The sequence below is a fragment of the Accipiter gentilis genome, chromosome 16 (assembly GCF_929443795.1).
Source record: "Accipiter gentilis chromosome 16, bAccGen1.1, whole genome shotgun sequence".
Taxonomy (NCBI): domain Eukaryota; kingdom Metazoa; phylum Chordata; class Aves; order Accipitriformes; family Accipitridae; genus Astur; species Astur gentilis.
In genome coordinates this window covers 4,228,413-4,252,885 of record NC_064895.1, presented here as the reverse complement: position 1 = coordinate 4,252,885, position 24,473 = coordinate 4,228,413, and the positions used below count along the sequence as shown (strand labels likewise).

The 24,473-nt window shown below is 40.3% G+C and overlaps 1 protein-coding gene across 1 annotated transcript in view; it reads left to right on the top strand.

Annotated features, from left to right (window-relative positions):
- MLIP (muscular LMNA interacting protein) overlaps window positions 1-24,473 on the top strand; it is a 113,038-nt gene that overhangs the window by 66,529 nt on the left and 22,036 nt on the right. Inside the window, exons 6-12 of the mRNA XM_049819363.1 lie at window positions 2,076-2,141; window positions 2,224-2,307; window positions 2,403-2,462; window positions 4,196-4,240; window positions 8,210-8,254; window positions 16,865-16,990; window positions 21,788-21,976. Coding sequence (XP_049675320.1) covers window positions 2,076-2,141; window positions 2,224-2,307; window positions 2,403-2,462; window positions 4,196-4,240; window positions 8,210-8,254; window positions 16,865-16,990; window positions 21,788-21,976 — 615 coding nt within the window. The remainder of the gene's footprint in view (window positions 1-2,075; window positions 2,142-2,223; window positions 2,308-2,402; window positions 2,463-4,195; window positions 4,241-8,209; window positions 8,255-16,864; window positions 16,991-21,787; window positions 21,977-24,473) is intronic.

The following is a 24,473-nucleotide window of genomic DNA, read 5'->3' as shown; positions in this document are numbered from 1 at the left end:
TTGGAGGACTCAGGCTGTTCAAGTAGAAAAAAAAAAAAAGAAGATAGATAAAACAACAGTGAAAGAAATTAGATGGATCACTTTGAAGATGAAAATTTTCCTTCCCCAAAGGTTTAAAAAGGGAGAAGAACACTCAGGGGGACTGTGGAGCGCATGGGCCTTGGTGCTGTGTTCACCTGAGTTCTTTAGTCAACGAAGGCTCCAAAATGGAAAGATATAATGCCAGTTTCCACTGAAACTGTTGGATGTTTGGTACTTAAATTATCCAGAGTCTTGGTTCTGAACAGAGACTTGTGGATGTGTCTGTAGTTCTTCTAGAAAGATTCCTCAGTATCTTCTGGGTAGTTGTTTCCTACCCTTGATTGTGTTCACCCTCTCCCACTTGCTCCGGTGAATGGAATGTGAAACAGAAATATGGGTGGTTTTTTTTAACAATTACTTTATTATTCATTACCCTACTGATTTCTTGGGGGTTTTGAGAAGCTTAGCAATTTCTCCATTCCGCACTTGTAACTGATGAAAATTTGCTGTTTTCCTAACTCACATTCAGACTCATCGTCTCTTTACAACAGGCTGCTTTGGCAATCCTGGTCCCAATGGGTACTGGAATGACTCTTCTACTTAATTTTATCACTTCATTTTATATTTACCAGGAGGATGTAATCTCAGCTGAAGCTGAACAGCAGATACAGTACTCGAGTGTAGTGCTGAGCCCTCCTCTTCTACAGGACTGTCTTTTGCTCTGAGAATTTAGCTGGATAACAGTGGTGAGATAGCGGAGATGAGAACATTACTTTTCAGTTCTGCATACATAGAAGTATGCTTCCAGTAGCTGGGCAAGGAGAGAAAAAAAATTGTACTCAGCAAGATTAAACTCAGAAATAATTTCTTAAGTATATGCTTATTATTTTTTTTTAAATATTCTGCCATTTTCCCCCCAGCTCCACATATGTCTTCTGTGACTGGTACTGGGATCAGTCAGTTCCCACAGAATCTCACAATCATGAAAAAGTGTTTTACAACAATGCTCTTTTTTTTCTCTTATTACCATTTATTTTTTTGCAAATAACTAGCAAAATGAAACTTCAGAAAAACATAATGTGTTAACCAAAAAAATCCACAAACCCTGCAGGTCCCTCCCCTGTAGTCCAGCTTCATGCATCAGCAGGCTTCCAGAGTAATTTTTGGTCTTGGCATGGAGTCTATTTGGAAATCGCTTCAAAGCAGAAATGTGTGATGGTGGTGAGAGCGTGCCTCGAAGTCTCTGGATGAAGATGAAAAGGGAACTGAGCACTGGAGTTTGGCTTTTGAGGGTGTTTTGTTAGTTTCCTGATAAAGTGAATTGATCAGCAAAATAATTCTCTATGTTCTCAAGCCTGCTCCAAGTACGGGCATAGGAAAGCAAGAGGTATATCCAAGCACAAGAAGCTTGTGTTTTGTTTTGGAGAGATTTCATACCTGCTTAGACCAGCCATGTTTTAGTGTGGTATCACATATGTATAGAACATATTTTGCTCTATACAACAGTGATTTCAGGCTAAAATCCAAAACCATCAAGCACTGTTTTTATTGCAATGTGGAATCACCATCCTCTTTAAACAGGAGGCACTTTTTAAAGAAAATGTCTGCTGGAGGAAAAGAAAGAGCCTCCCGTGTGCTTGGACTCTTGCCTTGTCTGCCTGCTTACAGCCGGTGGGTTTCCTCCGACGGTGGGGGGCAGGCAGCCCCCCCCAACACCCCTGTGGCACACAGGGCACGTTCACTGCATTACATTTGCTGTGAAGGAGGGGGGAGTTGTTGGAGAAGGCTATTTAAACTGGTAGTTTCTGATCTCTAAAAGTAGAGACAATTCACCTTAGCTCTCTCCCTCTCTACAATACCCCCCTTCCCCCCCCAATTCTGAATCAGAAGTTGGTAACCTGAAGAACCTTACTACTCCTGTACTTCTTTTTCCATCTTTCCATGGTGAAATGAGAAGTGCCACATTTGGAAACACAGTATTGCAAAAAAGTGTAGGTTTGCTTGTTTTTTAAAATTTTGAACTCACTATCACGTTAAAATCTTTTGAATTGCAGGCATTAGAAGAGCCAACCAAGACTGCTAGTGTGACTGAAGGCACTGCTTTGGACACCCATTCAGAGGTAGTGCTGTTATATCTCTTTCAAATCTCTATTTGAAAACAAGAAGCAAAGGTTCACTGAGCGATGTGTCCTCCTTTTTCAGATGTGCTCCCCTGCCCAGCTCAGACAACAAACGGAAGAGCTGTGTGCTGTCATTGACCAAGTTCTGCAGGACCCGCTGACTATGGTAACCCATCAGTATGTGGGATTGACTTTTTGTCTTCCATTCCTTTTGTCTCTTGTCATTCATAAGTCTGTTCTCTGTTGAAAATCATTTTCCAGCGCCGATGCGAATCTTCCCCAAGTTTCCTGCAGATGAGCACGGAGTCAGATGTTGGCAAGGTAGGTGAATAAGCCCAAATGCTCTTTCCAGGTGGACATAAAGTAAATAAAAATCGCAACAGTAAGGCCCATGGCAACAGAAAGCTTCAGTTAAGAGATGCGACATCAGTAGAATTGTCTGGCGATTTAAAAGACATGGAAAGACAGAACTATATCCCTGGAGTCAGGGCAGTCTTTGTTGCAGGATGCTTTCCTGAAGTCAGAAGGAGTTATGTTATGAAAGAGAAGCTGTTTATTGAGGTTTCAGAGGCGAGGATCCATGAGAAAGAAATCCTTCACACCTTGCCTTCCATATTGCAGGGTCTCTGGCCATCTCCGAGATTTCATCCCATCTATGGGTCCTTACTACAGGAAAGCCAATGTTTCTAGCTTCAGTGATTGGAAACATGTTTCAGAAGAATTCTTTTTTTATATCATATTCATTATTGGCTTTCAAATAATGGGATAATTAAATGAATACGTAGATTTGCTCTTAAATGCTGATTTCCTTTCAACGCTGGCTCCTCACAGGAGGGGGATGCCTGCTACATCCATTTACCCCGGATAACTCCGAAACAGGTAGTGAGAGGCAGGAGTTACTTTCTATACTGGTTTCACTATGTTATACTGGTGTGCCTTCTGGGCTCAGAAGGATGAATAACCAAGGGAGGAGGGTCCTGTATTCAGTTTACCCCAGGTAAATTTAAGTTGGTATTTCTAGCTATAGGAAAGTGAAAATGGCAGAAATCCAGCTGGAAACAGGAGGAAAGGGATTTTTGACAGAGGAACACATCAAAAAGTTGATGCATTCAAAATATCCTGCACAATATACAGTCCACCATGCAAAAACAAGGCACAGAACCAGAATTCCTGAGTGGGAATATTCAACATACACTCCAAATTTCAGTTTCATTTTTGAAATGACTTCTGTCAACCAGCACGCAGTGGTGAATCAGGCTTCAGGCAGCTGAAAGATGGAAACAGTATAGCAGCCAAAAAGCGGGAAGAGACTGTTATTGAGGAAGTGTTTTCCAATGCCTGCACCGAATCTGAAGTGGTTAAAATTCTACTACTAAGTTGGACTTTTGAGCTATAGCATCCAAAACCTACTTCCTTGGGCAATTGAGAACTGAGCCTTAACCAAATAGAAGGCATCTGTTAGCAGTCATGAAACCAAATAAAGGAGGCAAAAGGTGAGTTTACCAGGATGCAGCATAGGGACCAAGCTAAAGATTTTGAAGACCTCAGAATGAGCGAGTACAGTGCCTAAACTGAGGGTAAAAGAGACTCATAAACAGGAAGGAAAAAGGAGTATATGTAATAAGTAAATGGCTTAGAAGTAGAATGGACTGGTCAGAGGAAAGCAAGTTCTTGCAGAGGAGAACATGGAAAGATGGTGTTTCAGGTTATTTTGTGAGCACATGTAACTTAAATTTCATGGGGCAACCACACTTGTGGCTGTATACTAATAAGCTTTTTGTTATGGGAGTTAGAGGCAATTTAAAGGCCAGCTTGAATAGAGTGGGATCAATGTTTTTGAGTGGTAAAAATGAAATGTGATACTTTCTACAATAAGCATCTCAAGCAAAACTTTAAGTTACCTTATTCTCAAGTATCATCTCATGAATCTTTATGGAAAACTGAATTTTTCTTGAATTTCAACAATTAATAACTTGTCACAATAATGAAAATCTCTCCGAGTTACTCCTCAGAATAACTCTTTGCTCTTAATATAACTATTTATTTTCTATAAGGTGTCAACAACGCTGCAGAGAGCAGCTGGGCGTGAAACAAGATATGTAAGTACTTTTATAATTACTCTATATTTTGCATGCGTAACTGTCTAGTTTGTCTAATCTTGCTACCATACTAGGTGAGTCTGCACGTAGCATTCTGTAGTACACAGAAGCGAGCATGTTAGAGCATTGGCAATTGAGACTTGAGATGTCTTCCCACTGCTCTAAGTCTATCATGGCTGGAATATCCTCAGTGCAGTGTCTACTGATAATTTTACCTGTGTGAATATGTTAAAATTAATTTATTCAGACACTTCTTTGTTGTTGTTTGCTTTGAGTGTTGGACAAGAGCTCAGCTATTTGGCAAACAGACTGTTACGGGTGCTGAAGGGTTTATTTGTTTGGACTCAGCCTGCACTGTAGGGGACTTGCTTTGGTAGAATTCCTTTGGTTCTTGCCTATCCATCAGAATTTGAGGTTGACCCAAACTTTTCTTTCCAAGGTATAGAGCTGGCTGAAACCCCACAGTTTAGCCTTAGACAAATAGAAGCTGTTCTGTCACATATACACACGTTCCAACATATAAAGAAAATCTCTGTATTGAGTCATCAGTTCAATTATTGAAACATTAAACCCAATTAACATTTTTATTCTCACTAGCACACACAGTTACTGCAGGTTCTGTATTTTACTTACAACTCATCTAGTCATGTGGTGAGAAATCTCTGCTTACTGTTCATCATTCAGCATTTCTATTGAACCTCAAATCAAAGCAGTGCTGGCAAAGCAATAGAGGCTTCCTAGTCTCATGCCAGCACAACGCTTGACTGAACAATTCCATTTTGCTTCTTGAATGTGGTGGTATGCATATTTTATTGCATACTGTGATTTTTTACTCGACAGATTGTGTGGGCTCATAGCAATTAGGAAGGATATTGGAAGAGAGCTTTTTAATGACATAAAAGAGTGTGTTTCAGAGGTAGTCTGTGAGAACAGAGATATTTAATACCACTCCAATGCAGATCTCCAGCTCCTAATACTGTGGCTGACATATAGCATATTTCAGGCATCCAACTTACATGCCTATGGATACAGTTAAGTTTTCTTTGCTGGCATAGAAAATCACCCTTACAAACTCTTCCTTCCCAGTCTCCCCTGGAACTTTCTAGATAAAGAAACAAATCAGTATTTAAAAATACATTTGGGAATAACACAGAGGATTATTGGTCGGCTAACCTTTCCTGTAAATTGTACAAGCATGTTGAAGTTTTGGTGTGTCAGAAAATAGACTGTGGACTCCAAGCTGTGGCGTGGTGGCTGAACTCGGTGGGTCCAGGCTCTGCTGGACTCTGCCGTCGCTGCAGCCTGCAGCAGAGTCTGCTGAGGCACAAGCCACGTGTCCCTGACAGACCCCATACATCACAGCTCTTTCCCCATCTCTTGCTCTGCTTCCTCGGGAAGACAAAAGCTATTTCTGTCCCAGGTAACAAACCAGGTGGTGGCTTGTCCTCCGGCCCTTAGGGTGAGCAAGCTCTGAGGGGGTTTTCCATGGAGTTGTCTTCTCCTCTTCCCCTCCCACTGGCCTCATCCCTGCAGCTCACTCGCAGAAGTAGGCTTTTAGTTTATGCAACAGAATTAATTTTACTAGAAAGAATTAAAATGGTAATTTAGCAATATAATTTTCTTAATCTTTTTGTATTCCTGATGTCTGATATTGAGATGCTTGACAAAAAGTTGCTTTGAGGGTGCTTTTGGTTAAAAGAAAAGCTTCAATTTGTTTACGAGTCAGGGATAGGAAAATGTGTCATCATGCTAAAGTATTATTTATAAACACACACATGTAAATGTATAGGCATGCACACATGATAATATTACTAATTACTTCAGTAGGTTATATGGAGTGGTAGACTATACAAATATGTTGAAATAGCCTGCCGTTTAACAGTTAAAATGGCATAGATTTGCTTCAGCCTCAATTACTTTTTGTCTTCTCATGGACTTCAGAACCTTTTAAGGATGTAAATGATTGTACAAATAGCGAGGAAGCATATAAAAAGTATGGAAAAATGTCTGACTTCAGTGAAATTACAGCAGTGTGTACCAGCTGACAACTAAGTACTACTGTTGTCATTTAACAGCTTTTTAAACTGTATGGTCTTTGATAAGATCCCATTCACCATTTTATAATAGTGCATCTCTGTTGGCTTTAGGGATGATACTGCTGATGGGTAATAATAATATAATAATATAATCATTCTCTAAAGAAATTACTTTTATGGCTATTGAGTGCCTAATATATATACTTAGTCATTGTGTTTCCATATAATTACTGTCACCAATGAAAGCTTTCTTAACTTTAATTTCAAGTTCTAGCAAATTTATAGTTTTATCATTTAGCCCACTTACAACTGCTTAAAAAATAATTTCTCATGATTAATTGGAATAATTACTTTGCATATTATTGACATTTTTTGCTCTTCTTGACAGTTCTATTCTAAAAAACCTATTTTAAGTGTTACAGACATGACACACAAGTGAAAAAAATGAGAGAATATGAAGCAGCTAAAAATGCACACAGACATGCAGAAATAGGAGCGTTTTTCTTTATCTGCGGTCTGCTGTGCTTATATACATTTCAGGTAACCCCTTTGAAATGAGATTTAATTTGCACCACTGAAGTGAGAGAATTTCATTCTAGCCCACTTGTATCTTTAGATCATTCTGAAGTGCTTTGATGTCTTTAAGCCCACAAGGAGATTGGTCATCACACTTGATTAATAGTATGAAAGTGAGTCCCTAGTGTGTAAGTAACCACTAGTAAAAACTCTAGTTTACTCTGTCAAGGGCAGAAGATGTACCTCTCGTAGATTTTGTGCTAAATCACAGCTGTCCCTGTGTTGGTGGGAAGGTTTCCTCCACCAGTGGCTGTGTTTAGAGATGTGAGTGAGGAGCACAGTCCTCCACCGTGACTGATGGTGATGCTGTTCTCACCACCAGTGCAGGACTAGAGCCAACAGGTCCAGGGAGTGAGGAAACAGCTCTAGCACTTGGGAGACCACATCTGGAGTTCTGTGGCCAAATCTCTCCAAGGTCTTTGTCACAGGGGAACAAAGGAAAAGCATGTTCTTCCACCTCCAAATGAGCTGGAATTGCTTTTCTTGCTCAAAATGGTGAGAGGAGCATATAGCTGAGTTGATAAAAAACCAACTGTAGTGGTCCTTCTGCAGAGGGTGCAGGCTGTAATGGCACTGACTTGTCTTCTACTACTGCTATAACATCTAACCATTGCATCTAGTAATTATTTTTTTTTTCCACCATACTGAAGAACATTGGTATTTTAGAGTCTCAAGGCCTCTAAATCACACCTACATCAAGGAAGGTCACGTTATCCATACAGAAACTGTGTTATCCAGTGGAACTCCTGAAGAACTTGAAGGAGTTGATTGGAGGGATCAATGCACCAGAAATCCTGAACGTCACCACTGTGTGGGCAAATAAGCATGTGGCACATGGCTGTTTCACATACACACACAAATACTTTGCATTCATCACATTGACCCTTTATCTGGAAAATAGGGCTTCTGCTGTTCAATGTATACTCAGAAAAAAAGAGTAGTGCTTGAGTAGGATTGTTCTGGTTTTCATAATGTGAAGTCAGAGGATGAGAAAGTTGGACTGAGCTCCCAATACAATTGATAGTGTTAATAACATTGATGCTGCAAATTAACAGACAATGGCAGGCTCAGAATTGTCAGGATTTTCATTTTGAGATTAGATTGAGGTGAAAAAGTGAAATTTTGTTGCACTTGGAAAAAAGTATCCCAAAAGTTTAATGGGCATTTATATTTGATTATACCTAGAAATAAACTGGAAATGACAATATTTTAACTTCTCTTACCAATTGCATGTCACTGCATCAGTGGTAAAAGCTTCTGTACCTAAGCATACTGCTGTCCGTGGATTTTTCTTCTGTCATCGCTATAATCACTATGATATTGTATGTAATACTGTATATATTTACCTTTTTGGCAGGCCAACCTTTACAAATCGGCACCTGTGGTAACAGAGAGTCAGCTGGTATGTATTGCACAGCTGTGATACGCTGTTTTTCAAAATTTGCACAAGCACAAAATCTAAAGGAATCGTTATTTACTTTCTTAGTCGTTTGAAAGAACCAGCAGTCAATATCCTCCCACAAAGCTGCATTGCTTTCACAGAGCTGCATTGCTTTCTTCTGTACTGAATACACACCTGTTTTAAGTAACTGTAAATCCTGACAGTACTTGTAAACCCAGGAACCAAATGACAAACTAGAGAGCCTTCCTGAATCTTGAGGCACATGACAACTGTAGAGTCTACTGCTGGTATTTGGACTCTTTTAATATTCCACTTCTACAATTTTGTTTATATGCAACAACGTTCCGGCATCTATTTTCTTCTTACTGGTTTTAATCAAAGCTGGCTTAACTAGTGAAAAACAAGGGTAAAAATCAATTAAAGAAAGGGAGATTATGCATCAGATGTTCATTTTAGCTCTCATCACAATTAAATCCTGTTGGAGCCAAACTTTCTGAAGAAGAGTCAGAAGAGAGGTCATGGAGCCTGTCCAAGAGACAGTGACCACTAATGAATGCTTTGGGAAAAAATGAGATGGGGATGAGAAATTTTCCCCATTGTATTTCAGCTAACGGAATTTTAGGGACTTCCTGAATCAATTTATTCTGTTTAGCAATCTTTGACCACTTCTTCTTTCATGATTATTTCCAGTTACTTTTAAAATCTTTTTATACTTTGGTCTCTACAACATTCTGTAGCAATAAGGTTTACTTTTTAATTACGCATTGTGTGAAATAGTACATTATTTCTTTGTTTTAAACCTACTACTTGACCTCAGCTCTTGTACTGAAACAGCAAATAATTGTTCTTTCTTCACTTTCTAAATAATATTAAAGATTTCTAGGTATTAACCATAATACCCTATCAGTCACCTCTTTTTCATACAGAAAAGTTAAAATTGCTTAGTCACTCTTGAGAAGTATGGATACAGTCCCTTATCTTTGATGATCCTTGTTGCCCTTTTCTGTATCTTTTTCAGGTTTTGGTTTTTGAGATTGGGAGACTAAAACCATGAACTGCTCTTTTCTAGCTCTGAACAATTCCGCTTCCTATTTACAGAATGACATGATAACATTCTTTGTTGTTATTTCTATTCCTTTCTTAACAGTTCCTAGTAATTTATTTAGTTCTTACTTGTATTGAACAGTAAGCCAATGTTTGCATACAAGTGTATACAATAAGTCCAAGACATATTTGCTGAGTAGCAAGAGCTACTTTCCAAGCTAATTAGTTCATCACTGCATGTGTAAATTTAGGATGTGGTTTAGTTTTTCCCTGAGAAATGTATCAATGTTGAATTCAGTAAGTTTCACCAGCCTTTTTATCATTCATTCGCTCAGTACCATAAAATCTCCCTGCAACTCTTTGCATTGATATTTTGTTTTTACTCCCCTGAATGATTCAGTATTACTGGCAAACTTTGTCACCTTACTAGGCACACTTTTCTAGCTGATCTACATCCATAATTCAAAGCCCAGATTCCAGAGCACGTCTCTGAGGAACTCTATTTGTAACTTCCCTCCACTGTGAAATTTGAACATTTATGCCAACCTTTTCCTTCCTATCTTTTGACTGGTCCATAGGAAATATTCTCTTTTACTCCTAGCAATTTCATTTCTTTAGTAGACCCTGCTGAAAGACCTTCACCAAAGCCTTTGGAAATCCACGTGCAGCGTGGCTGAACATTCGCTGAACTTTATAATCTGTGATGCAGCCTCAATTTTGTTATCCCTGGTCACGCATCTAGGGACCTGGTGGGGAAAGAAAAAACCCAGGCACTGAGCCTCACAGAAGATGGTCTGTTGATTCCCAATTGATTTCACCTAATGTCTGTTCCTAGATGCCAAAAGATTTCATATTGCTAGTTTAAACATAACTGCTGTATCAGCCAGCTTTCTTGCATCACTAACCCTTTAAAATAACTGTAAAAGATTTATCAGGCATGAGTGCCCTTTCAAAAGCCATTCCCGATTATTTGTCCAAATGTATAGTAATTCTGTTCTTTAGTATAATTTGTTCCTACTACTTTGTACAGCTTGAAATGTCACATGTAGTGATTTGTGATTCAGGATCCTGTAGTAAAACCTGTCCCATAGTTGCCACTTCTCATTCTCTTGGTACTGATTATGTCTGAAGGAGTAAGTTAAATTCCACAATTCATAGTGTGGCAATTTCACACTGGAATTGCTTTACAACTTTATTTATTCCTTGTACTTTATTTGCTCGTTTTATTGATTTTTCTCAAATCTTTCTTATAGACACTGTACTTGAAACAGTTCCTCAAAATTGTTTCTTTGCCTGGGTGAGAACCTCCCTAAGTCCTCCTGTGAGGAAAGCTGAAGTTCAGCCTTGGTCTCCTCTTTTTCATGCATCTTTTTTATGTGTTGATTATATCTACTGGCCCCATAGACTTTTAGTTGTAAGGAAATTTAGCAAGTTTGTTGGTTTTTTGGTTTGGGGTTTTTTTTTCCCAAAGTCTTGCTTGGCCTACTATATGACATATTTATATTAAGGGCTGGATTTTTTTTTTCTTTCTTTTCTTTTTTTTTTTTTTTTTTTTCTCTAGACTGTATTTGAATACATCTTTCTGTCCTTTGAGCCTTTTCCTCATTCCTTTTTTCACTTCTTTGCAGTGCTCTGAACATCCTAGTATTTATTGATCTCTTAAAGTCTTCTTCTAAGCTGGTACATAACTTCTTGGAAACATTACTGTCTTAAGCAGTATTCTGGTCACTTATAACTGTTTCATCCTTTTGGCAGCTCCTTTGATGTTTTTTTCTCTTTTTTTTATAACTATTTTAATTATTTATCTATATGTTTAAATTACAGCAGTGGAATTCTTGTGTGTCTTTTTGATCAGACAGCAATGTTGTTTCTGAGCACACTGTGATCTCTATTGATGAATGACTCTTCAGTAGTAACATTCTGACTTAGAAATTTTGCAGGATTTGTGATTCAGCTAATTACTTCTCCTCTTGTGGAATCTCTGACCAGCTATACCAGGGACCAGTTATTATACCTACACCTCTCAGCTCTGTGACTTCTATCCAATGGACAGGCGAAGCATTGGGCATGCCACTGTGACTCTTGTCAACAGATTTTTCTACTCTTTTAAAAGATGGCTGTGAATGACTCAGGATAACAAAGTGCAAAGCCATACCCAGCACACCAACACTACACACAATATTGCCATTATCATTGACTGTAACAATTGTTCTTTATACATTAAGCAAATAAGACAAAATTCATATGGGACCAGTCTTGCATACCTTGGTACCATTTTCTTAGGTTTTTTGGGTTCAGACATTTTAATGCTGTGTGCAATTTTAATGAGTGTGCAATGGAAGGATTTATCAAAATGTATTTATATACAAAAATAGTAGGAGGGGAGTCATATATATTTAGAGCAAATACAGAACGGTATTTCTGTACTTTGTGAGCAGGTTTAAATGACAGTAACAGAAAGAACACAGTGCAGTTTCTTGCATGAAAAGGATTGTGGATAGGAGTTCAGGAACTGGAGACTGGACAGAAGATGAGTTCAAACATTTGAAGGAAGAAAAACATTAGTGAAAAGTAGATAACAATGGTCTGGTCCAGGAGTTAAAGCTGGAGTGTTTCATTTAATATCTAGACATATTTCTATGGCTTATTTTGTTCTGGTGTATTTTAGATGTGACTTGGCAGCTTGAAGTATTTTTTCTCTAATTAATTCATTTTGAAACACATATATTACCAGTATTTCCTACATTTAAATCTGTTGAGCCCAAAGCTCCATGAAAAAAATTAAACCACGCTTGAGAATACACCACCTCAAGAACTATACCATGATTGCTTTAAGATAAACTAGCACTGCATTCAGCATCTTTTAAGACCCACTTCTGGGCATCAAATATAGCATAGTTGTCAGGTCCAACATAAAATCAGGGCTCATGGGTGCATCTGTCCACCTAAAATGATTTTATGGCCTTTGAGCACTGATGAATGACTTCTGGAAGGCAGTCCTTGCCATGGGTCTCTATCCAAATAACACCAAATTACAGGCACTGCTGAAATGAAATGTGTCAGTTATACTGAGGAGTGGTCCATATAGAGCCATCACACAACAAAGTAAGAAAAAGCTTAATAATATACCAAAGGAAAATGTGAGTGAAGGGAACTTAAATGTGTTTCAAGGGTTTCCTAAAGAAAGGGAAGAAAGCAGAGAGCAGCGTCAGTTCTAAGGGCTTGCCCTCATACCCCTCCCTGCCACCAGCCTGGGCAGCGAGCAGTGCCTGGGCAAACCTGCTCCCTTTTCTGGTCCCAGACTTGCAGGCTTGCTCCTCTGCTGGTCCCAGAACAGCAGCAGAGGTCAATGCCTCCTTCACACTACTCTTATTGTGGGTCTGTTTTCTCCAGCTGTTGAGGAAAGGACTCATCTCTGTACTGTGAGTAGAATGGAAAAGAACTAAATCCATTGATTTTAGTTTTGGCTTAGTTCAGCAGAGAGTCAGTGGAAATCATAATACCATATAGTATCAGCCGTCTTGTTGAAAATTCAGCTGCTTCTTTAAATGCAAATATTTCAGTATGAAAAAAAATAAAGACAACTTGAATTTCAAACAGGTGACTGTTCTCGCTGCTCTGGTGCAAAACCTGCTGCTGCTTCAGCATGAAGGTGGAGAAAATAATCATCCTTTCTTCCTAGGCTTTTCAGTGATGTGAATGATTTACTATTTAACTGGAGGAAGAGGAAATCCTTTTAACTACAGTTATATGCCTTCACACCTTCAAATGTACTAAAGAAGAACTTCCTTGTAGACTGGCACACTGGCTGGATTGTTTTACTGGATTTTGGCAAGTGTAAGGCCTCGAGAGGGGAAAATAAAGATTAACTAAATATGTTCAATAACATATTCCCCTTTGTGAGGTCTAATCTGTGGCAGAAAAGAAATAGAAGGGTACTATTTTAAGGTGTTTCACAGTCCAACTAAACAAAGCATCTCTGTTTGTACTGTTAGGGCTAAAAGCATCTTTTTGCTGACAGTGGAAACTGCAATGATCCTTCATGACAAGGGAGCCAGATGCTCACTATCCGAAAGCAGGTGCTCTCAACCGTTTAGAGGCTCCTCAGGTGACTCTGGCTTCTCAGTGCTGACAGAAGATGACTGCATTGGCTGGGGCGTGCTGTGTTGCATACTTGCCCAATCTGCCCCAAGGTCCCTTTCCTAAAAACTAAGGAGTTCGTTAGAAAGGACTGGGAATGGTTCCTCTCCGTGAGGGAATTCTTTGGTTATCCCATTTGAAGGAGAAGGCTTCAAAGACTGCAAGAAACTATTTGTACAGAAAAGTTGGATATAAATGCTATGCAGGCGAACAGATAGACTCAGGGCTTGTTATTTGCCAAATGAGGTCTGATGGACCTAAAGCAGAAAGGAAAGAAAGAGGGCAGCTAACTCTTATCCCAAGGCTAGCTCTCCCATTTTATTATATATTTTTATCTGATCATGTCATATTTTTTGTTAAGAATTTGTCTGGCTATCTCAGAGACAGGCTGTTTCAAAACAGGACTGCATCGAAAACATATTAAAAAGCTAATTCCTTGTTAAACATTAAGAGGCAACTTTCTTGTTTGCAGGAAAGCTGTTCAGCTATCCAGAACAATTAACGTCTGTGTAGTGACACAGAGCACCGCAAAGAGTTACTGCAGTCATTGCTAGTTACCAAAGAGGTGTCTGCCCCTACATACTGGAGATCGCTGAATACTCTGGATAAGGGGAAACAATAGTGACTCGGATAGGAGAAACATGGGACTCAGAGGATTTTAGGCCTCTGCTGAGAGGAACGGGGTTGCAGCTGGGACCTTCCTCACCCCTGTCAGCAAGATCTCAGGGACAGTCAGTGTCATAATAACAGAAGGAAAAATTACAGGCGAACACGCCCATGCACCTGCTGATGAGAATTTCAGTCTTCTGACTTTGGAGGCAAATATCATGCAAGGCTCATTTTCATACATCCAAAATACCTCCTGTCCCTGAAGAAGGGTGGTCGTGTCCATAATGCCCATCAACGGGTGCCCTGGCCCAGCCTATCCTCCTATTTCTGACTGTGAACTTGCTGACCTGGGCCAAAACCACGCCAAGGAGCACCCTGGTGCTGCATCGGTAGAAGTAATTATGGGTCAGCTCTGGAGCTTGTGTCTTGGCCCTGTGTAATTTGCTAATAGGGCTGTAGCCATATGATGGCAGCCCATTGCTACCATAACGGCCTTCACCATTTTTCAGGACTGTTGTAGGAAGACCAACGCTTTCCTTGGCAAAACAGTCTTAGCTTGTTTCTCGGCAGTGTCAATTGTGCCACCTGCTATCGAAGAAAGAGTTCAAGTTTTTAGTTTTGGATCAAAGATTTTATATAACTTGTCAGGGAGCTAATAAAGGTTTTGAAATTCTGGCTGCTGGCCGATATCTGCCACTCTGTTAGCAGAATCAGACATAAACATATGACTCAGTCAGCACTTCAGCGCACGATGTTGTTTAGAAAATGCTTCCTTAAAAGCATTTCTACAGCGTGCTTTTGGAAGAGGTTTCTTACGTAAGGAGAGTAGCTTATCCTTGATGATTTCAGGTACCTCAATGGGCTTTTAATTGCGTGGTTACATGGTGTGGAGGAGCGCTGGAAGGCCACAGGTCCTTTGTCTGCATAATGATGACTTGATAACAACTGTAGCTTTCTTTTTATTTTTATATTTACCTTTATGTTGAAAGCCAGGAGTCTTTTACTTTTAGAAACTCTTCTTAGAAATCTCAGAGAGGAAAATAATTATTTCATGGTGAATCCTACAAAGAAATAGTAATGAAATATGGACTGTAAGTTCATTAAATGAGCACCGTATCTTTCAATAAGTTGACCTTCTTAACGAAAAAGTTTAAGTTTTTAATGCAACTTGGCAGTCATTGTCTTTTAAAAAAGTTAGTACCACCTTATGGCTTATTTTTTGCTTTCGGTTGAATATGTTTCTTCTTATTTGAGGAGGCAAATGAAAGGGCCCCAACCTGTGGAAAAGAGGGAGGGGAATAAAACACAAAGCTAAGGGAAGATATTTTGCTGCCTGGGCCTTGCTCTTCCCAGACGTGTTGTGCTCCTCCTGCCTCTGCCACCTTCCACCCAGCCCCTGGGCTCCACTCTGTCCTTCCCCAGGGCAGAGGCAGAAGCACAAGACATGGGGACATCTCCTGCCTCCTGTAGCCTCCCCTCCGATGTGCACCCCTCTTGCCCTGTCCTTGCCAGATGCCTGCGGATCTTATTTTAAGGTGATCCATAACTCAGTTTACATCATACATCCAGCAATCTCAGCTGCATCATTCTCTTTTGTTTTCCAGACGGACTCCGTAAGTGTATTGCTCTTGTAAATAGGCAGCATGGTGTTATTAAATGTACATAATCTAAATCTTATAAATAAATCTAATAGCGAATCAAGTTTCTTCTCTGCATTTTTGTACCCTGCTGGGTACTGAGGATGGGGAGCTGTGACAGCACCTATTTCCAGTCCCAGCTGGGCAAGCTGCCCCTCCGGACCCGCAACCACAGGAGGAGCTCAGCAGCAGTCCTGTTGTTATCTGTATCAGTTATGACAAAGACTGCCCATTTTCTGTGGGGTAGCTGTAACAGAGGAGAATATAACTGACGTTTAAATTCAATCACAGACTTTGCCAGGACTTCAGTTCTTACCGAATTCCAGTGAGAATGTACACTTTTCTCTTCTTTTTCTTTGCTTACCAAACAAGTTGTTTATTTTAAAATTATCCCCTAGCCTCTGTTTAGAGTTTATGCCACAATCCATCATGTCAGACTTTACTGCAGGAATTCTGAAAATCACAGCTGTATTAAATTGACAAGTTGATAGTCAATTTTTTGGTTGGCTGGTAGCTAACCAGCAAATTTTTTCTTAATTCAATAATCCAATTTGTCTGAAATGAGGGGTATCACAGATCCATGCTGATTAAATTCTCTAAAAATGCATTTTTCCAAGTGAAGTCTTAAAGATACTGTCAAAATCCAGCATGTGATCACTGGTATTATTCCCCAGAAAGACTTTTCCCTAACATGTTGCTGCCTGGGTGTAAGTTAACAGCATCACATGTTGACCTTCCTTGTTTCACTGTTACTGTTTTGAGTAGCCCAGAAAGGAATTTGCAGTGTGAAAGCAGATGTGTGGCTGTGCATAAAGTGTGACTCGATGAACTTATCAAGATGCAGCTGAACAGCTAGCAAAAACCGCCAGCAAAGCCCACAAACCACAGTCTGACAACCCAGTATCTATTTTTGTGTCAATAAGAAACAGAGGTCAGTGGTGAGGCTCTGTGCATAAAAACAGCTTTTGCCATTTTTGTCCACAATCTGTGTTAAAAGTAGGCCAGGCAGCATGACACCTGAATAGTTTTGGTGGTGAAATATGTTATTAATAAAATTTAAAAAAGTCTAGTCAGTACACCCCATTGGAATTGACTTGTCTAACAAATATTCTGTAAATTGTGAAGTATTTTATTTTGTTTTTCTTCCGCCTCTTTTCTTCTGGGTGTGCTGTGGGTCAAGACAAAACCTGGTGTCATTCGTCCTGTGCTGGTGAAAGGGAAGAGTGCACAGCAAAAGGAGGAACCCTATCAACCCAATCCTTTTAAAAAGTACCTTGAAGAAATCGGTGATCAAGATACTGAGCAGGTGAGTAACTCACTCTGAAGGATTTTATATCTTCAGCTAGTTTCCTTAAAGATGATGGAATAATCTTGGATGATTTCCTGAGGGGCACCTGGCTTCTGGAGGAGAGTCTACAGGCTGGAGATGGGCAGCTGGGCTTTCTACAGGGACTTTTTTTGGTGATCTAAAAACCTATATGTTGAGGAAAGGACCTTTTTGTGGTATCTGTAGGAAACACTACAAAAGAAAGTGGAAATCCTGTGCTCCCCGGTCAAGCAGGTGTCTGGATAGCATCGACTAGAAAGTGCTTCCTCCATTTGGTGCCCAGTCCCAAATTCTCTCTAAAAACGCCAGCAAGGACTGGGCAAGGTTCACTCTTCCCTCTCCGAGGGAGACCGCAGAGGAGCCCCAGTGATTTTTGGTGTTACTGCCCAGTGTGTAGCTCCCCCAGGTTTGTATTCGTGTCCCTCCACAGCTCGGGGGGACAGCTCTTGTACCGCACACAAGGACCATTAACAGGCAGCCCATGGGGCAGCAAAAGTGCCGTCTTCTCCCACAGACCTCTGCAGAAAGATGTAGGATCACTTTGCAAAAGCAGGTCTTGAACTTTGCTGACCTGTATGAGGCATTCTCTCAGAGAAACACCAGAGAAATGGTTCTGTCAGCCTTTTCGCATGCATTTGTGTTTGTGTGCATTATTGTGAATTAAACCTTAACTGTGATACATAACCTGAATGTCCCTGTAGGAGCTTATTATTAACCTATCCAGTATGTTCGGAATCTTCCATCTGGAGGGTAGTCAAATGAAGCCAATAGTCCTTGTCAGACACAATGTGAATAAAATACCTTGCTAATTGAATTTCTCTTACTTCTATGCCTCTCTAGTCACATTAGAGAGAGACTTTAGCAATGGCAGTCCTCTCTTCTTCCTTTTATAGCTGATTTTTTTTAAGATTTGCATTTTAGCTCTTTCCATTCCATTCTTTCCATCCCATAGTTCTGACTTGCTGTAGGACAACCCTGGCATTTCTCAAGAGTACTGCAGCATTACAAACAGAGGAAGGTTTATTTGTAGTGTTAGTGGGTTCCAGCAACACATGTGGGTAGCATCAGAAGGTTTCTCATTCTATAGGTTCCTATAGAATGTAGAGTTTCTGTAAAATACTAAAAATGATGATTTACAATTTGTCTCTGAACTTTTGAGGTTGACAGTGAATAATTGACTTCAGATGAGTTCATAATGACTTTTTCATGCTTTAACTTACTGAAACCCTTCTGATGCCAAGGCACTGTGCTGCCATTCACCTGGGATGAAAGAAGAGGAGAGCTGACCTGGAGCTGCTGCTAGAGAACTTCTGGCCCAGGCCACCCCAGCTGATACCTCCCTTTCATCAGAGCTGGGCACTGATTCTGCTGGCTATAGTTTTGCTGATGAAGAAATGATGCAATCACCAAACTTTGTATTTTCAGGCAAATACAAACCTGGGGTTATTGCCATAGCCTGAAGCTTTCTGACATTTGAAGCTAATAGTGAAAACCAATCAACTTACACCCTACAAATTACTACGATACATATTACTGAAGTGCTGAGGATGTAATAAGTCCATGAATAAATGTGGTTCTTATAACAAAAGCCAAATTATTTTATATAAGAGCTATGTATTAAAATGAACTAAACAAATAGTACACTGACTTTGATACATGGAAAAGTTAATTTCACAATGAATAGGTTCAGTTTTGCTTCCTTTATTTAAAAGAAAAATGTCATATGCTTTAAAGTATTGATAAATTGGTACTATTATCCTGACCTAAGAAATACCACAAGTTGCTGTAAAATACTTGTTGTTTTGGGAGATCTCTGTTAAGACATCTTTGTTCTGAAAAAGGAAGTACCTGGAGCTGTATTCAGATGGATTCACTGACTTAATAGAAACTGGTTTTGTTTGTGTGAGAAATGGCCATATGATTCTAGTGGTGGTCTAATACAACAATTAATAGTACGATAATAGGCAGATCTGGGGAAAACACTAAAGCACTGAACATGACAGCACATGCTTATGACTTCAGCTCTTGCTTCTCAGAGTAGGTTTATGGTGCCGATACGAGTCCCTTGTGAGTGGAGGAGACTTGGGTGCCCGCATGAGGATGTTCACAATCTTACAGCACCTGTGAAACGCTCCTGAAAATTGCCGTGGCTGTCTCTAACCCCAGGGTTGTTAGCCTACAAGGACACTTGTTCTCCCTCTTCACCTGCCCTCAGTAGTTAGCATTTTTGGCTGCACAGTGGCTGGCTTTCAAAGACTGGGAGGTGTTCCCACCAATATTACCCCCAAATCAGGTGAATTGACTGCTTTCATGGGATATGAGAACTGTGGATTAAAACTAGGAGACTAGTAGCTAGGCTTTCTTGCTTTCTGCGGGAGAGCCGGTGCTAGTCCACTTGTCCCCAAAGAAGAACTTAGCAGGCATCTAGTGTGGCTGAGGGCAAAACTGCTCATGCTGTTACTGATTTTCTCTGGTTTTCTTTGGAGATTTTCCCAGTCCTGCTGGGAGGCTCAGCTCTTACATTTCTGTTCTCTCCATCTCTCTGCATTTTCTTTTCCTTTCCTTCCTTGCCAACAACTCCCTCCCCAGGTGACGTTGCTGTCCCTCCTTCACCCAGCCCATCTGGAAAGGACAGACCCTTTCAGGCTGCATCTTTGAGGACGGTAGACTAGAAGAGGTTCCAGATGGCATCAGCTTTAATAACTTCTCTCTTGATTTTTCTTAGACCTCTGCAGTACCTCCCCTCCCTGCCAAACCTTCCCAGTGTGACACCGAGCACTGGTGACTATGTGGGTGACATTCAGTTTGAGACATAATGATGCAGCCAGCCGTAACTGCTGACCTTCAGCTTCACGTCCCTGTGTCGAACACGTTTTTTTGCACAACAGAGTAGCTTGTTTGCTTTTCATTTCATTAAGAAATGTCCCCATGTGGAAAAAGCCATTTCCCTTGTAAAAAAAAATAGTAATTTTTGCTTTAACAGGCAGCTGTTCTCATGCAGATAATTCAAGGTAATGGATGGAGACAAAAAGAGATTTCTAAATTAGTAAAGATCATCTGGAAAGGATGCAGCTCAGCTCACAGATAGCTCTTCTTATCTGTGTTCTGGGTACCCTGTGTATAGATTGACACTGGTCTGCCAATCAAATTAACAAAGCAGGGAAAAATCCCATTTTATTTTGGCTTTTTCTCGTATTAGCTCATGCTGCCTTTTTTTTTTTTTTTTTTTCTCCTGAGGACTTATACAACTTGTAGCACTGGCTACCCAGTGGATATCCCCCCATCCAAAACTTGTTACAGACAGAGTGTAGTATTTCAGTATTTCTGAGGTTCCAGTATGACAGTATTAAGCTTCCCACATTTTAAGATGCCCTTACTGGAGATGACAATTTCCCCTTCATGAGAAAGAATTTTTTTCCTCTCGCTTAGTACATTTCAGTAATATTTCAGAAATTTTGCAAGTATGCTCCAATTTGTTTAACAAAGCACCATAAAATATACTGGAAGTGACAGCTTCATGAAAATTTTCATTTGAAACTGGGGGAACAATCTTTTCTGGGGAAAAAATAGGCATTTTTTTACATAGTAATATGAAAACAACTCAGTATATGGTAGAGGATTAATGTGCTTGCAAATACTTATTGACAAGAATGTACATAGGCCCCTTTGATATTAAAAAAATAAGCCACTTTGAGCAATGTAAGAGCAAGATAAGGATGAACTAAAGAGATACTAGTTACACTTAGCATGAAGCTGTGAGGCCAGTTTGCCAAGTGTTATCATTACCAGAAGTAGGGCTGGTGTCTCTGAGGAGGAGGCAAAAATCGGCGTGAAGCGATGGCTGCCTGGTGCCCTTCCAGCCGCTCTTGCCGCTGCCGGGCTCTTATCCGCTTGTTTGCTCATGCTCACTCTTTCGGTGGGTGATGCATTAGCTTCTGCTGGCACTAATCACAGCTCGTCACAAATTTTCTGGGTCTTGAGCTCAAAGGCACAGCGCGCAGGGGGGTTTCTGGTCTCCACTCAGCCAGCCAAGCGGGTGAGAATTTGGGATGTTTTGTGACAACGGCCTTGACAAAACCTAAGCACAGTTTTTGCCAAAAGCTGGGTATGCCTTCTTGAGTCTTTACCAAATCTTTTAAAAATCAATTTTTTTAAAGGATTTTATCCTTTAGGTGCAAAAAGCGCATAGGTATTGGGTCTTTTTAACCAGCAACACTATTAACTGCTGACAACTTGCAGTAGTAACATGTATAGTGTGTGCACGTTCACTGGTTTAACTCTTAGATGGCCGAAAAATCTTGTTATAGTCTTGTTAAAAAGCCTGAAGTGCTCCTGCTAGTATATAGGCAAGGCAGACTTCCTTTTGTACCTCGCAGACACTGTTTTCAGATTGGTTTTGCTTCCAATCCACTCTCTCAGAAAATGTCCCCAAATGGGGCCATTTTATCCTAGCACAAGATCCTTCTGGGCTTTCCTTCTCTGTCACTTGAGCGTCAGTTGAGCTGCAAGAGGGAGAAGCACTGGACCCCAGCCAAAGCCTAACTGGTTTAATGGGACGTCTACAGCAGGTTTTTGTGTGTGTACTTTCATGCCAGTGAAAGTGCTTAGTGTAGAGCAATTGTATTGGCACCAAGGTAGAGTTATATTTCCTAGTTAATCGTCAAGCCCTATGAAATGTAAAAAAGGTGCAAGACAAGCACTTTGCTTTCTGTCCAAAGCGTGGGGGTTTTTTTGCATTCATTAATCTGCTTCTGTTTACTTTTCTTTTTTTCATAGGAGACTTCTCTCCTACACCCTCTCTATCCAACTAAACTGATCCCTCCAACTAAGTCCCCTTTGCGTCCTCCGTCCGTCTCCCTCGCTGACTGTCTAAACCCTGGACCTTTCAGCCACTTGTCTTCTATCACATGTGATGTCCATGAGAATCCTTATAGCCCTTACAGTCACAACTCTTTGTACAATAAGGTGAGCGTCAAGTGTGGTGTGATTCAAAAGTGTTGTCAGGCTTTCATCCTTTTAATTCTAGGCAGAATTCAGCTGATTCATTAGATTTCAGTGCTGGCAGGTGCTCTGGGAGATGCATCTCAGATGAGCCTGTGTCTCCAGCATCCTTGGAGATATGATTGCTTTTCCTTCCCTTGGCACAGCTTATGTCAGGGCTTGTTTCCTCCAGACCAGCTAGGACAGGGCTCCCACCACTCTTCATTCAAGCTATCTGTTCTCTAAAAGAGGAATACTCTATTTCATCTCTCATGCTCAGATTACTTTTAACATTTACCCATAGTAAGGTAATGGGCTATTTCTTTTTTTCTTGGCAACGGGAAGGGAGACTAACCTGAGGGAAGGGAGGTTCACCTGAGAGAAATATAGGCTTTTCCAGTGGCTTTATCTGTCATCCTGATAAGCAGTTCTCTCTTGCCAATGCAAAGGGAATCACTCCCTTGCTGACATTTGTGTCCTCTTTGAAACAGCAGTGAAGAAGTTAGACAAAAATCTCTGTAGTCCAAGGTGTGTGGGGGACAGGGCTGGCTAATGAGCTTTGTAAGGTGGTGTAGGGCCAGTTTGGGCCCTATGTCTTAACGGAAGTCTTTTTGAAGAGCAGCTGGAATGAGGTATTTACAATACCTCAAGAGAGCCCCTGCCTGGCATTAGAACAGCATCAGCTGTGGAAGTCTGTAGAAGATGCTGTTTGGACCCCTCAGATGCATCCCTCCCATGTCCTCTTTTTCTAACTCAAAATCTGGCTGCAAATGCTCAAACCTTGATTCCAGGAGAGATAATCCCACTCCAAGATGTACAGTGTGATTTATTTGGGATGCAAGAGGTTAAAACACAGGCCTTAGTTTCTGTTTCTTTAGGCTACATCATGGTTTCCTCATCAGGGGAAGGACCAATGTGAAATACGCATTACTAGTTTCAGGCACATTGGGAGCCAAGACTGCTGTGGAGACAAGTATCACCTCTGCAGAGAATGTATGTTGGTCGGCTGTCAGACTCTGAAGAAATGCCTGGAAACACCTTTTTCTCCCCATTGACTAGAAACATAACTTAGGTTAATAGGCAATGTCAATATCGTCTGAAGTTGGCCCCTCCATCCTGTGGGGTTTATAGAATTTACCATTTTACCCACTTATTATGATGGACTAAGACTAAAACTAAAACTAAAACCAACCTTCCATTCTGTCTTTGAGGCATCCTGAACAAAAGCACCTTTTCACATCTGCTAGACTGGGTTTTGTTCTGTTCCAATTTTTACTAAGCTGGGCTGACATGTTTATTTAGGCAGCAATGATTTTAGGATCACCTATTTTTTGACAAGTTCCCTGGTTCATTGCAGGGCATTCACATGAACAAACAGTTCATACGACCACTGAAGCCAGTTCTTATAATGAAAATGAGTATTTGCTATTGCTACTGGAAAGACTGCTAGAAACTCAGAAAATTCTATAGGAAGGTGAATAAGGCAGGGAAGAGTTGTCTGAAGAAAATAAAGATAGTGTAATTTTTTGTTATATCATGTTAGCTGTTTTCTCAGACAGGGATTTTCTTGCTGAATAATTGCTGAAATAGGGAAATTTTCCTGCTGCTCTGATTTCCCATAGCACTGTGCACCCACAACTCTTCTCTTGAATGCAGAGGTCATAGAACAGCCCAGACTGTGTATTTGCATTCCACGCATGTGGTGATGGTTATGAGGCCTCTTCATCCACAATTTTTTATCTCGAGGAACTTTTGTCATTCTAAGCAACCTTTGTGAGCTTTGCAAACTGATAAATGCAGCCACACCTCTCTGATGTTAAGACGTTCTTCCTGTACAACGTAAATACAAGAGCTACATCATCTCTTTGATTTCTTCCATTTCCCTGTATAACATAAATTTGCTTTCTTATTTGGGTCATTTTTTACTGTCCACTATTAGCAAAGGTATTTCACATGATTGTTCTGTAAGTTTCACACATCTTCAAACAGTTTTTATTTTATTTTTATATTTTTTATATATATTATATATTTTATATATTGTAATTTCCATATTGAACTCTGACTCTCTGTTTAAGTCTGCAACTTTCCAGGGTTGAGCAGCACCATCCATAGCCTAAAAGTCACTGAAGAGTGCTGTATTCTATCAAAGGAAAGCTCAAAGGGTCCTTTAATTTTACTTCAAATACTTCTGCAGCACCATTTTGAATGGTTATGTCATCAGGGAGCTAATTGAGAGGGCTGTGCTTTAGATGAGGCCCTAGTACTGACCGCTGTGACTATTTAAGCAAAAAAGTTCACACATTTGGGCTTCTGGTTGACTTCCCACTGCCATCCCTCTCATTGTGTAGGTGAAATAGGCTCCTGACATTTGTCAAGACCACATGCAATGACCATGCTTGTGTTTCTCCAAATGCATCCCTTAATTTAGTTAATGTAGCAAGTTCTTTCTTCCATTCCATGAGATTTAGTGAAAATCCATGGG